The sequence below is a fragment of the Beta vulgaris genome, chromosome 8, assembly GCF_026745355.1.
Source record: "Beta vulgaris subsp. vulgaris cultivar EL10 chromosome 8, EL10.2, whole genome shotgun sequence".
Lineage (NCBI taxonomy): Eukaryota > Viridiplantae > Streptophyta > Magnoliopsida > Caryophyllales > Amaranthaceae > Beta > Beta vulgaris.
The window spans coordinates 35,687,361-35,700,168 of record NC_079209.1 but is presented as its reverse complement, the minus strand read 5'-3'; the positions used below and the strand labels follow the sequence as shown (position 1 = coordinate 35,700,168).

Below are 12,808 nucleotides of genomic sequence, written 5' to 3'. Positions count from 1 at the left end.
AAAAAATTTTGGAGACATTTTTACCCATTATTAATTATCATTATCAATCTAATGTAAAACCATCAACACTCCCACCATCAACACTTCCATCGAAATCCACCATCGTAAACACCACCACCGACATCCACCCAAAAAAACCACCACCGACATCCACCCAAAAAAAACCACCATCATTGATGAAGAATCGCCGATGGAGATACTATCTGATGGTGACGATGAACGGTGATGATGTTGTCTTATGTTGATGATGAACGATTGTCGATTGATGATGATGGTGGTTGAATCTTGATGACGATGAACGATTGTCGATTGATGATAATTGATTCTTACTGTCCATTGTTTTTAGTAAATGGGAAAATTACGTCCATGCCTTTTTAATTGTTCTCACAAGTCACACCTCATTTTAGGGGCCTATTATTTCCGGAAAGGAAGAGCTTTCTTGTTGCCTCTTTTCCTCATGTAATTTTGTGAGCATTGCCACGTAAGGTCACACTCCACATCAGTTTCAGGGACCCCACACATGATCGTTGGGTTCACTTCTTTTAGTACTACCCACTACCACATCACCAACTGACGTGGCTAACTAGACATTTTCACAAACATCCATCAAGGGCACAACCGTGATTTCATTTCACCTACTTTCTGGCTTTATATACTGCATTTCTTTGTGGATTAAAGCTTCTTTTTTTACGCCGTTTTTATTTATTTCATTTTCTCTCTCCTTACTCTCTCTCTCTGTGTCGGGTTCTCGGCGGCGAAACGAAGTTCTTCCGGTAGCGGAAAAAAAAAGCATCAATTTGTGGTATTTTATTACACTTTTGCGCTGATTTTTCGTTGATCTACTTATTTTTTGTGTGATTTTTGACTTACATTTATTTTTCATCTTTTTTTGGTTGCCCTAAGAATTTATGGGTTGGGTTTATTTTTTGTTAGATCGTTGACAATTGTCGTCGTTTTTGTCGCATGTTCATGTTAATGTTGATGTTTTGTTGTCTGATTTTTGCTGGTTTTAGCGATTTGAAGTTTTCGTTGAGGGTTTCACAGTTAGGGTTTCTTTTTTTTTTTTGAACTTTTTTGTAACTGGGCACTTTTTTATATTGTTTGTTTGTTTTGGGTTGTGTTTGTTTCAAATTGTGCGAAAGTATGTTTTTAATTGATTATCTTTAGCAGTTTATTTCTGAAAAGTTGGGCTTTGTTTAAATTTTTTTTTTCCTAATTGTTGTATTTTCTTTTGCGTGGTTCAAGTATGGTCTAAATTGTGCGAAATTGTAGAGTAATGATGATCTTTAGCCGTTCTTTTTGGAAATGTTGGTTTTTTATACGTGTTTTGAGTTTGGTGATTTGCGGTAGTTTTGCTTCCAACTAACTAGAAATTGCTTTGATTATTAATTTTTGTGATTTTGGGTGTCATTTTTTCTCTGGTTTTTATTATGTTTAGTTAGTTTGCTGTTGGTGCTGTTAAATTCCGTTCTTTTGTTTGGTTGGGTCTTTTTTAGGGTGGACCCTGATACTATGGGTGTCCAAATTTCCCAGAACTGTATGATTTTATTTCATACCCCTAGTCGAAGTTTTAATCTCTAGAACCCCTCTATTTTGTTCATGCTGGTATGGTTTGTCCGAACTCTCTGTCTCAACATAGAGTAATGTGAAGAATTATCGATTTTCCTTTCTTCTTTTTTTTTTTTTTTTTTGCTAAAGTGCATCTGTTGGGTGATTGTCTGTATATTGATGTAAGGTGTATGCCGCCTGTTAGTTTGTTAATGCCTTTTGGTTTACTGAAGCAGTTGGCATAATGGTGAGGAAGAAGAGAAGTGAACAATTTGGGGAAGGTGAGAGCTCATATCCTCAGCAAGCTGGTGGGAATGGTGGAAGAGGCGGAGGTGGTCAACCAACTCCGCCACAAGCTGGTGGTGGTCACCCAGGTGGAGGAAGAGGTGGTCAACCAGTTCCACAACAAGCTGGTGGTGGTCACCCAAGTGGAGGAAGAGGTGGTCAACCAGTTCCACAACAAGCTGGTGGTGGTCACCCAAGTGGAGGAAGAGGTGGTCAACCAGTTCCACAACAAGCTGGTGGTGGTCACCCAAGTGGAGGAAGAGGTGGTCAACCAGTGCCACACCAAGCTGGTAGTGGTCAGCCAGGTGGAGGAAGGGGTTGGGGTCCTCAGGGACAAGGAGGGCGTGGAGGTTATGGTGGTGGTCGTGGTGGTGGTCAGCGTGGTGGGATGACCTCGCAACAGTCTGGTGGACCTGTGGAGTACCAAGGCAGGGGTGCTCAGCAGCATCCAAGAGGTGGGGCCCCATCTCAGCGCCGCGGTGGTAACAGTGCAGGTGGTGGCCGTGGTGGTGGACCTGTCAGTGGGTCCTTTCGTCCACCAGTTCCCGAGCTGCACCAAGCTTCCCAGAGTTCTTACCAACCTGGGGCTCCTCTACCTCAAGCGATGACTTCTGGACAGCAGGTGGAACAGGCTGAGGCCAGTTCTCCTGTGTCACCTATGCAGGCTGGATTGTCACAGGTTCAGCAACAGGTTGAGCAACTTTCTGTTCAGGAGCCGTCTTCTCAGGCTATTCAACCTTTGCCTGTTAGTAGCAAGGCAGTGAGGTTTCCCCTTCGTCCTGGGAAAGGTAGCACTGGCATCAGGTGCATCGTGAAAGCAAATCATTTCTTTGCTGAATTACCTGACAAGGATTTGCACCAATATGATGTAATTTTCCAATAATATCTAGCCATTTGTTTCTCTTGTTATCTTTTATATCTCTTTGTGCTACTGACATGATTGGTTAATCCTTGGCTTCTATCTGAATTGTTTGTTATTCCTTGTGTTTATAGGTTTCTATCACGCCGGAGGTGACATCACGGGGTGTGAATCGTGCTGTTATGGCGCAATTGGTGAAGTTGTACAGAGAATCTCATCTCGGAAGACGACTTCCAGCTTATGATGGAAGAAAAAGTCTCTATACCGCGGGCCCTCTACCATTTACCATAAAAGATTTTAAGATTACCCTTATAGATGAAGATGATGGGTCTGGGGCACCAAGGTTTTATCTGTAATCTTTTTTTCACTATATACGTTTGATGTGATGTCGATTTGTTTTAAAGTGTAATATCCTTGCAGGAGAGAAAGACTTTTCACAGTTGTGATCAAGCTGGCTGCACGAGTGGACTTGCACCACTTAGGCATGTTCTTGCAAGGCAGACAGGCAGATGCACCTCAGGAGGCTCTGCAGGTTCTTGACATAGTATTGCGAGAATTGCCCACTACTCGGTTAGCTTTTCTTTTAGCTTTTGTGATGCATTTTGTATTTTCCATATTATTTTTGCACTTACATTTTTATTTTTTATAATGTGCAGCTACTCACCAGTAGGTCGTTCATTTTATTCACCCGATCTTGGGCGAAGGCAGCCACTGGGTGAGGGTTTGGAAAGTTGGCGTGGATTCTATCAGAGTATCCGACCAACTCAGATGGGGCTATCTCTGAATATAGGTAGCTGTTATAGTTCTTGCTCACTTCTCTACTTAGCCTATCTAAATAATATCTGAAAATGTTTCTAGCTTTTAATCTGGATATTTATGCTACCATAATGTTTGCAGATATGTCCTCCACTGCCTTCATTGAACCGTTACCTGTCATTGACTTTGTCACCCAACTACTTAATAGGGATGTCACTTCTAGGCCATTGTCTGATTCTGATCGAGTGAAGGTAATTCTTTTCTACCTTTTCCCTTGGTGTAATTGTGACCATCTTAACTGTATAGCAGTATATGTATTACCTTGCTGTTGAATTGTTGATGCATATTGCCCCCTTCGAGTGTCCTAAAGTAATCTTTTAAATCCCTTTCTTTAAGTTGGAGTCACTTATTCCTCCATCACCACAGTTTCTTTCTGTATCAGTGTGTAGTTTTTAAATTCTACATCAAACCGTTGCCATTTACAGATTGGAGAAAAAAGTGGGATGGAGGGAGTTTAGTATTGAATATATTGAGCCGTGAGCGGAGTATGAATTTGGCATTCTTCTATATTGTTGGAAAATACTCCCTGTGCTCCTTTCTCTTTTCACCATTAGGGTGAATTCACTTTTTTAGTATTGGGTTTGGAGGAGTTGATGAGAGAGAAAAGTGGTGGGACTAAATGTAGTGGGTGTGAGAGTAAAGTTGTGGTCCCCTTTGACCATTTGTCTTATCACTTTATGGGGCAAAAATTAAGGGACGGGGGATTTTGTTTTTTCTAGGGGGGTTTTGTGTGGGTGTGAGAGGGGATGATACAAAAACATTTTAATGTCATAAAGGACTTGTGTGCTATGGAAATTTCTTTCCTATGTTGAGTTGTTAGTGTTTACTGCTTTGTTTGTTGAGTTTCTATCTCGTGTTTTGGATCACACTTCGCTGATGTTTGGTTCAAGAGTCTAATCTGTTCCCTGCTAGTTTTGTACTTACACGATCAGTTGATTCTGGTTAGCTTATGATATTTTCATGTGGGAAAATCTTGATGTGTACTTTGTCTTTTTTGTCCTTTGCTTATGCTGTGTTACTTGTTTTTTTCTTCTTACTTTTGGTGTGAACAGATCAAGAAGGCGTTAAGAGGGGTTAAGGTTGAAGTTACACATCGAGGCAATATGCGCAGAAAATACAGAATATCTGGACTAACGTCCCAGGCTACAAGGGAGCTTACGTAAGGCCTGGTTGAGGGTCTTTGATTTGCTTGCTAGTGGGGATAATATTTTTTTGAATTTGTCTGTCCTGTTTTTTATGCCTGCATTCAATTTCTAGACCTTGGATTTTGTTCTCTCTCCAGTTTCCCCGTTGATGAAAGGGGGACAATGAAGTCAGTTGTGGAGTATTTCTACGAGACCTACGGTTTTGAGATTCAACACACACAGTGGCCTTGTCTACAAGTTGGAAATCAACAAAGGCCAAATTATCTGCCCATGGAGGTTGGTAACTCTTGTCATTAATTTATATTAGCTTTATTTGGTTATAAAAATTTATTAACTTGAAAAGGAACCATCTAATCCAATTCTGTATGTCTGGTTGTTTACAAACATACAGGTTTGCAAGATTGTTGAAGGCCAGAGATATTCCAAAAGGTTAAATGAAAGACAAATTACAGCTTTGCTGAAGGTGACTTGTCAGCGTCCCCAAGAAAGAGAGCGTGACATTGTCCAGGTTTTTCCATGCTCATCTGTCTATTTCAGTTTGTATTTCCTCCGATATTGTTTACCTATATATCTTTGTGGCTTCAACAATTGCTCGTCTATTGTGTTTACTATATGTAATTTCTTGTGGCTCTATGCTCAACTTAGTCAACAAAGTAACTTTCACATGTAAGAGATTTGGGATCCAGTAGAGTTAACCTCCTTTACCTATCGAAAGCATTTAACTGCTAAACTAATATTTTTTAGGCAATGTTTTTTTTTTTGACTTTTAATGTAATAGACTTGTGTTAGCATCAGGCAGGAGGGTGTATGTTGCTTGTTTGGTGTGGTTGAGTTTCACGACTTTTTTTTGTACTTTGCATGATAATTGCTTCCTATTGAGATTATGCTTTTTGCTCCATTATGAGTTTGTTGTATCTGCTTTATTTTCTTTTTTTTTTTTGGGGTGGGGTGTGGTTTATTTCTGGAAACCTCGGTAAAAGGCAGGGTAAGTGCTTCCATCATCTTAATTTGGCTGGAGCTGGTGCATTATGATATTTCTCATCTCATTGCTTCTGGTGTCCGAGTATTCTTGTATTTCGTGTAAATTTTTTGATGGTCTATGACTTGCTTTTGGTTTTCTTGTACCATTTTCATGTGTGTATTAACTATATTATAACGTCTCTCTTATTTTTTTTCCCACTTGTTTGAGTTCACCTTTTTCATTCTTCATCAAATTTGAAGGTTGTATATATGGGGCCGTGTAATCTGACTTTAGTCCTTAGCCACTTTTATATAAGCAACCTTAGCTTGACTGTCACTTTCTCTTGAAAGTGTTCTCTGTACAATGCTTGGCATATATTGATAATAGTTCACTTTTTGTGTTTACTAACTGCACTAGACAATATAGTGTGACGCAAGTTACTGGTTTGAATGTCACCACTGATTCATGTTGCTGCTCCTCCAGACTGTCCATCACAATGCATACCATGCTGATCCTTATGCGCAAGAGTTTGGAATTAAAATCGATGAGAGGCTTGCTAGTGTTGAAGCACGTGTCCTTCCTGCCCCATGGGTATGTAATGCTACATCTTCTTTTATTTGGTCAAGGGACTAGTTTTCTAGCTTGTAGTATGCATGTTTTGTATAAAGGATGTAGGATTGAAATGCCATTAGAGAAGACAATGTTAAGAAGGAAATCATGGAGTAATGAAGAGTACATTATTGTGATAATTTGTATACGCTGTGATTATGGAATTTCTGTACTTTGTAGTGCATGCTTATTTGGGGTACAAATAAGTATCGCTTGCCAAATTAAATTAATTGGCTTTAAGGGAAAATTACGAAATAAGGAGAGTTCAATTTCCCATCAAAAGAAGCAAGATTTTTTTTTTTCACAGTAAGCTAAGTTCTATAGAATTGCCATTGCGAAGCTATTTCTAATTACTCACGTTAGTGTGAATGTGTAAGTTGTGGAAGCATCCTCTTTTTTCAAAATTTCAGGATGCCCACAGGGCTTGGGTTGTGGTGGGGAGCCGTATTACTATCTGGACTCTGTTACTCCTTAAAGATGATGAAAGTTAAGGAAGGTGAACTTTCATCTCGAAAAGCACTTTATTCTGACGTCTGCTGGTTTTTTTGTAGCTCAAATACCATGATAGTGGTAGAGAAAAGAACTGTTTGCCCCAAGTTGGTCAATGGAATATGATGAACAAGGTACTGCTTTGGTGATGCTGCATTTCAATTTTTTTTTTTTTTTACTGTTGTAGATCAAGTTATATTTATATAAATGCGTGGGAGGTATGTTTGATGCCAAAAAGGGGGATGGGGGTTATAGGAGTGTGATAGAATTCATTTTTTTTAAAAAGTAGTGTGGACATCTTTTTCTGATAGTTGCTTGATCGGACATCGGCTTGTATCCTGAAGTTCAGAAGGAAATGATGCTTGTTTATCTCTGCATCTTCGGTGTGAAAATATCACCTGTAATTTGTCACTTTGTTCCTCTTAGTCATTGACTAGCTATGACTGAATAAGTTTTTTTCTTAAATCAGTGTTGGAAAGAGTTGTATTCTGTCCTATTAGCACGATTTCTCTCCATTTTTTTTGGATTGAAATAGACATGCACATTAGTCGAACAAGTTCTATTGTTATTAGTTATATCAACAATGAAATTTGATGTCTTATAAAGATTTCTCTTCCATGCTCTTCCTGTTTGAAATAGACACGCTCATTTGTTTGATATTTGACATGTAGGTTTTTATTAGTTTACCTACTTGTTTGGGCACAATGTTTGTAGGAGAAATATGTATGTGGGTCGTAGAAGGAAAGAGAAAGTATTAATTTAATAGCATATTGTTTGAAGTTAATGTTGTGGGTCAAGAAAAGTAGAGTGAGAAGGTAAAGATATTAATAAACAATTGGTGAGATCATTTAAAAAATAGAAAAATAAGAAGTGAGTAACTAAACTAATAAGGGACAACCAAAAAGAAAAATGGGTAAACTAATTATAAAGAGAGGGAGTATTATGTATCAGTCTAAAGGTAGGTAGCCAAAATGCCATGTACAGGAAGTTTAGACTTGTTGGTGTTCGTGTTGCTTTATATATTATCCACATCTGGTCTCCGGCCCTGTTCTTTTCAACCTATTTTTGGTTGTCGAACTTAATTGAGCTTTTGTGAATTTATTAGTCATTATACCTTATCTGAACTTATATGAACTTATTAGACCTTATTTTGTGACCGTGACCATATTGTTGCTTATGTTAACTTTTCTTCACTTATAAGGACTGAATATAAGTTGAACACAAGAGGGCCTCCTTTAAGATTAACATGTGACCATAATACAGTAGAGCAATATCTGTCCCTAAATTTTCGTTTTATTGCAGAAAATGGTTAATGGAGGAACAGTAGACAACTGGATATGCATAAATTTTTCACGTAACGTGCAAGATGGTGTTGCTCGCAGTTTTTGCACTGAACTTGCCCAAATGTGTCATATTTCTGGCATGGTATGGTACTTTCTACGGTTTTTTTTATAGTTTGTGGTGGAGGATTGTGAATGTTGCGTCTTGTGGATCCTTACCTTCTTATTTGTGGCCAACTCAAGATATTCAATCCAGAACCAGTACTCCAAGTTCTCTCTGCTCGTCCAGACCAGGTTGAGAAGGCTCTGAAAAGTCGATACCATGATGCAATGACTAAATTGCGGCCATTGAACAAAGAAATTGATTTGCTTATTGTCATTCTCCCTGATAACAATGGTTCTCTCTATGGTAATAACTATTTTTTGTGAGCAATGTAATATCATTTCTTTCGAGGGCGTAAATAACAAATTTGTTTTGCTTCAGGTGACCTGAAACGGATTTGTGAGACAGAACTTGGAGTTGTGTCACAGTGCTGCCTGACAAAACATGTGTTCAAGATGAGTAAGCAGTATCTGGCAAATGTTGCTCTGAAAATCAATGTGAAGGTTGGTGGAAGGAACACAGTCCTTGTTGATGCACTGTCAAGGCGAATACCTCTGGTTAGCGATCGGCCAACCATTATATTTGGTGCTGATGTCACCCATCCTCATCCTGGAGAAGACTCAAGTCCATCCATTGCTGCTGTTAGTATCTTTATTTTCTCTTAAATATGCTCTGGCCTCTTTCTGGATTCAACTGTTCTGTTTCTACTCGTCTTTGAAAACAGTGTTTGACCTTTCATAGTTGACATTGACAATGGTTGATGTTTTGCAATTGGTAGTATTTGTTTGAAACTATTTTTGAGAGGTAATTTTTACACTAACACGTTTACATTCTTCTATTCTTTAAACCCCTCTTAATCAATGATATACTGCAATTTTAACTAGAAGACCCTTTATGATATTTGAATTATTAGCACTCGCCTTGTTCCTTAATTGTAGTATACTAGTTTGTTGTACTGTTGGAAATTCAATTGCAACCATAACTGCTTTAGGATTTGTGACAACCTTCGCTGGATAGAACAATATATGTAACTAATATTTCTGTTGGAATACATACATTTTAAAATATTGGTCAGATGGTCAAAATTTATGAAGTCTTTATTTTAAATATATATCTTAGTTTAAGAAAAATTGACAAGAGGGTCTAAACTTCGGGTGATAATTCTTAAAAGGTTTTAACTATTGATTAACCTGTGTAGGTCCCTACTTTAGGGGTATTGACTTTTAGCAGGCCTCAGTGACTTGGAACTGGCTTAATAGATCATAACTTGTAAAATGTGGGTCCCACCTGAAGGTTAATTGAGGTAGAGAAGTAGGAAGTATGTGAGATTTCTAAAAAAATTTGTCCCCCATTAAAAGTCAAGACCCCCTAAAGTAGGAACCTACACATGTTAATTTATAGTTCAAATCTTTTAAAAATTATCACCCAAAGTTTGACTCTTGTCAATTTTTATTTTATTTTATTTGAATCAGTTATTTTTGACGAGGGAGTGACATTTTTGGTTATACTTAATTGTTTTTTGCATTATCTTTTACCTCCTTGTGAATGTGGTGGTGGTTGGGGATATGTGTCAGGTTGTTGCATCACAAGATTGGCCAGAAGTCACGAAGTACGCTGGTCTGGTTTCTGCTCAAGCACATCGCCAGGAGCTTATCCAAGATCTCTACAAAACCTGGCAAGATCCTAGCAGGGGCCAAGTTACTGGTGGAATGATCAAGTATTTTAGTTGCCTTGTTTTCCCGACTTTCCACTTTGTCCAAGATCTCTTTGGTGGATGTTTACTTATATGTTATATTATTCCCTTTCTATGTAGGGAGCTCCTCATATCTTTCCGTAGGTCAACTGGCCATAAACCGCTGCGGATTATTTTCTACAGGTTTTCACTCTTTCACATTTTGTTTTGTCAATTATGCGTTTCTTATTCCTGACATTGCCTTTTGTGTGAAGGGATGGTGTGAGCGAGGGTCAATTTTATCAAGTGTTGCTGTATGAACTTGATGCCATTAGAAAGGTTGAGTGTCCTTAGTGCACCTTTTACATGTTTGATTTTGTGCAATATGGTATTTTATTCATTCACCTACTAGTAACACTGTTCATTCTGGCAGGCATGTGCTTCATTGGAGCCAAATTATCAACCTCCTGTGACGTTCGTTGTGGTACAAAAGCGTCATCATACAAGATTGTTTGCCAACAACCATCATGATCGGAATTCAGTTGACAGGAGTGGAAATATATTGCCTGGTCATTGTTCTGCACAACTTTTGGATGTAATTGATTGATTTTTTAAAATCTGTTTTACAGACACAATTTTGTTTTATTTTGCAGGCACTGTTGTTGATTCCAAGATTTGTCACCCAACAGAATTTGACTTTTACCTATGTAGCCATGCTGGCATTCAGGTCTTCTTTTACTTTGCAGAGCTTTGCATGTCTTAATTTAGTTCTTTTACATGTCGAATTTTTTGATCATCTCTCTATTTGTATTTCATCTTTTGCTTCTATTGGTAATTACAGGGTACAAGCAGGCCAGCACATTACCATGTATTGTGGGATGAAAACAATTTTACTGCTGATGAGTTACAGTCTCTGACGAATAACCTGTGTTATACGTAAGTTCCTTGGAATTTTGTATCTAGTATGAAATTACTTTTTGTGCTGCTTGGTTCAGCTACTTAACTCATGTTTAATCTGTAACTAATTTCTTTATTGACAAACTTATCTTTAGATAATATTTAATTGCAACTTTTTATAAGATTCTATGTAGCTGGTATGCTCTACGGCCTCTACCTACTGTTAGTTGTGTCAAGTTACTATTTAGAAAGCGTGCTTGGTGCTTGCTTAGGTGCCAGCCTTATTGCATCATAGATCCCATTGTGGCACGAGGTTTACAAGGTGCAAGGCCTCAAATTGCCTCTGGTGATGCATGAGGCAAGGAGTCTCAACCCCCCCTTCCCTCACCTCAGATGAAAGTATGAAATTTATACAAGTTGTGCATGTGAATTGTGGGCTGCTGAAGGTTTTAGCCACGTTCATCTCTCCACTTGAAGATATATTGTGTCTGAAATCCCTAATATGGAAGCTTTAGGTTTTTGCCACTCTCAACATGGATCATGTTGGGCATTTCATCTTCTGCTCCCTCCTTGAATCTTGTTGGAGGTTCTGTTGCTCTCCAATCTAATTGTTTCGTTCTCTTTTTGATATTTGCTTTCTTTGGACTCCTTTCATTTTTATATCATTGCTGGTAGATCTGGCTTCGGTAAGGTGTTTTCTCGAAGACAGTGTTGGGACTTGGCGGATGATTTGTCAATAGGTTTACATGAGGGGATTTAATACTTGATTTCATACTGGCTCTTACCAACCTCTTTCAGCCTTAAAAGCAGGATATCCTAGGCAGAATGGAAGTTGACATTCTTGGTGACCTGAGTTAGCCTGAAATAGGAAGGTAACTCTGATGTAGAAGGGGAAGTGGACTTCTGATTTGACAGTACAATTGTATCTGAAGAATATAATTGAGCAGGAGTGATCTATCCTAACCACAATATGGATCATTTTCCCTTTTACCATTAGCATGTAATGATAAATTCAAGACGATATATTACCATTTACCAAGAGCATGTAATGATGATTTTAAGTAATTAGGAAGACTTTTTTTGCACCAAGAGGGGCCAGGAGAAAGATTTACCGAGTTATTTTGTCTTTTTTGGCTTTTCGGCCTGATGTTCTATTCTTTTGACAGGTATGCAAGGTGTACACGATCTGTTTCAATAGGTGGGTGGTGTTCTTTCTTGTATCTCTGATCATATGTTGTTTGCTGTTTTCCCACTGTTGACATGTAAATTATAACTTGTGTTTGATAGTTCCACCGGCATATTATGCCCATCTAGCTGCATTCCGTGCTCGCTTCTATATGGAGCCAGAGACATCAGACAGTGGTTCAATGACAAGTGGTGCTGCTGGCCGTGGAGGTATGGCTGGTGCTGGTGGGCGGAGTACTAGATCACCGGCTGCCAATGCTGCTGTGCGACCTCTTCCTGTTCTGAAAGATAATGTCAAGAAAGTCATGTTCTACTGTTAGAAAGTCTACACTTTGGCTTGCAGTCAAAGCTTTTAACAGACTATGGGCTTGGATGTTTGGGAGAAATACCTGCTTCAGTTTGGCTACTGCTCTGCGTATGATGTATGCGTTTGTGTGAAAATCATTCTCGGCGCCTTCTGCTTGTCTTTGGGGCACTCGAGTTCTTTTTATTATTGTGTTTCCTGAAAATATACCAGTCTTTCTGAGTTAAAAACTAATTATCCGTCTGTTTCATCTATTAATATCTGTTGGATTCTTGCCCTTTTTCTTTTAGGGTCATGCCGTTTTTCATTTATGCAGATGATATTGCATTTCGTTCATTTGGTTTGAGGTATCCAGGATAGGGTACGGGAATTACTTACTTGATTTCTTTGGTTTGGTCAATTCAATTAGACTCTCTATCCTACTCTTATCCCCAAATTACTCTGCATCCATTTCCCACCCTATCTTTAGGTTCACTTACCTTTTCCTTGAAACACCACCTCCTTGACTGCCCAACCATGGCTTGATCAACTACCAATGCCATATACCATCACCCCCTCCATGACCATCTGCACTCCCCAAATCAACAGCCAAGCTGTTGTAATCCCTCACCAGCCCTTAAAAATCCATCATCACAATTGAAAACCTAACGAGAGG

The 12,808-nt window shown here is 38.7% G+C and overlaps 1 protein-coding gene across 2 annotated transcripts; it reads left to right on the top strand.

The window, feature by feature from the left end:
• Positions 1–649: 649 nt before the first annotated feature.
• On the top strand, positions 650–12,489 carry LOC104901366 (protein argonaute 1). 2 transcript variants are annotated; one of them, XM_010688933.4, is made up of 22 exons: positions 650–802; positions 1,785–2,701; positions 2,827–3,035; positions 3,113–3,262; positions 3,349–3,482; positions 3,590–3,699; positions 4,561–4,667; positions 4,791–4,929; positions 5,045–5,161; positions 6,098–6,205; positions 6,775–6,846; positions 8,015–8,137; positions 8,236–8,401; positions 8,477–8,736; positions 9,670–9,812; positions 9,909–9,971; positions 10,043–10,106; positions 10,201–10,336; positions 10,421–10,494; positions 10,609–10,703; positions 11,831–11,862; positions 11,952–12,489. In XM_010688933.4, exons 2-22 carry the CDS (start codon positions 1,793–1,795, stop codon positions 12,167–12,169), a joined length of 3,429 nt encoding a protein of 1,142 aa, XP_010687235.1. In that variant the 5' UTR covers positions 650–802; positions 1,785–1,792; the 3' UTR covers positions 12,170–12,489. The 2 variants fall into 2 exon arrangements, with proteins under 2 accessions (XP_010687235.1, XP_010687236.1); XM_010688934.3 differs by having other exon boundaries at positions 670–802; positions 1,782–2,701.
• Positions 12,490–12,808: the final 319 nt, after the last annotated feature.

Coding starts and splice junctions, on each gene's coding strand:
- LOC104901366 (XM_010688933.4), top strand. CDS start 1,793: ATGGTGAGGAAGAAGAGAAGTGAACAATTTGGGGAAGGTGAGAGCTCA. Junction 3,263..3,348: donor CGAGAATTGCCCACTACTCG/GTTAGCTTTTCT, acceptor TATAATGTGCAG/CTACTCACCAGTAGGTCGTT. Junction 3,483..3,589: donor GGGGCTATCTCTGAATATAG/GTAGCTGTTATA, acceptor TAATGTTTGCAG/ATATGTCCTCCACTGCCTTC.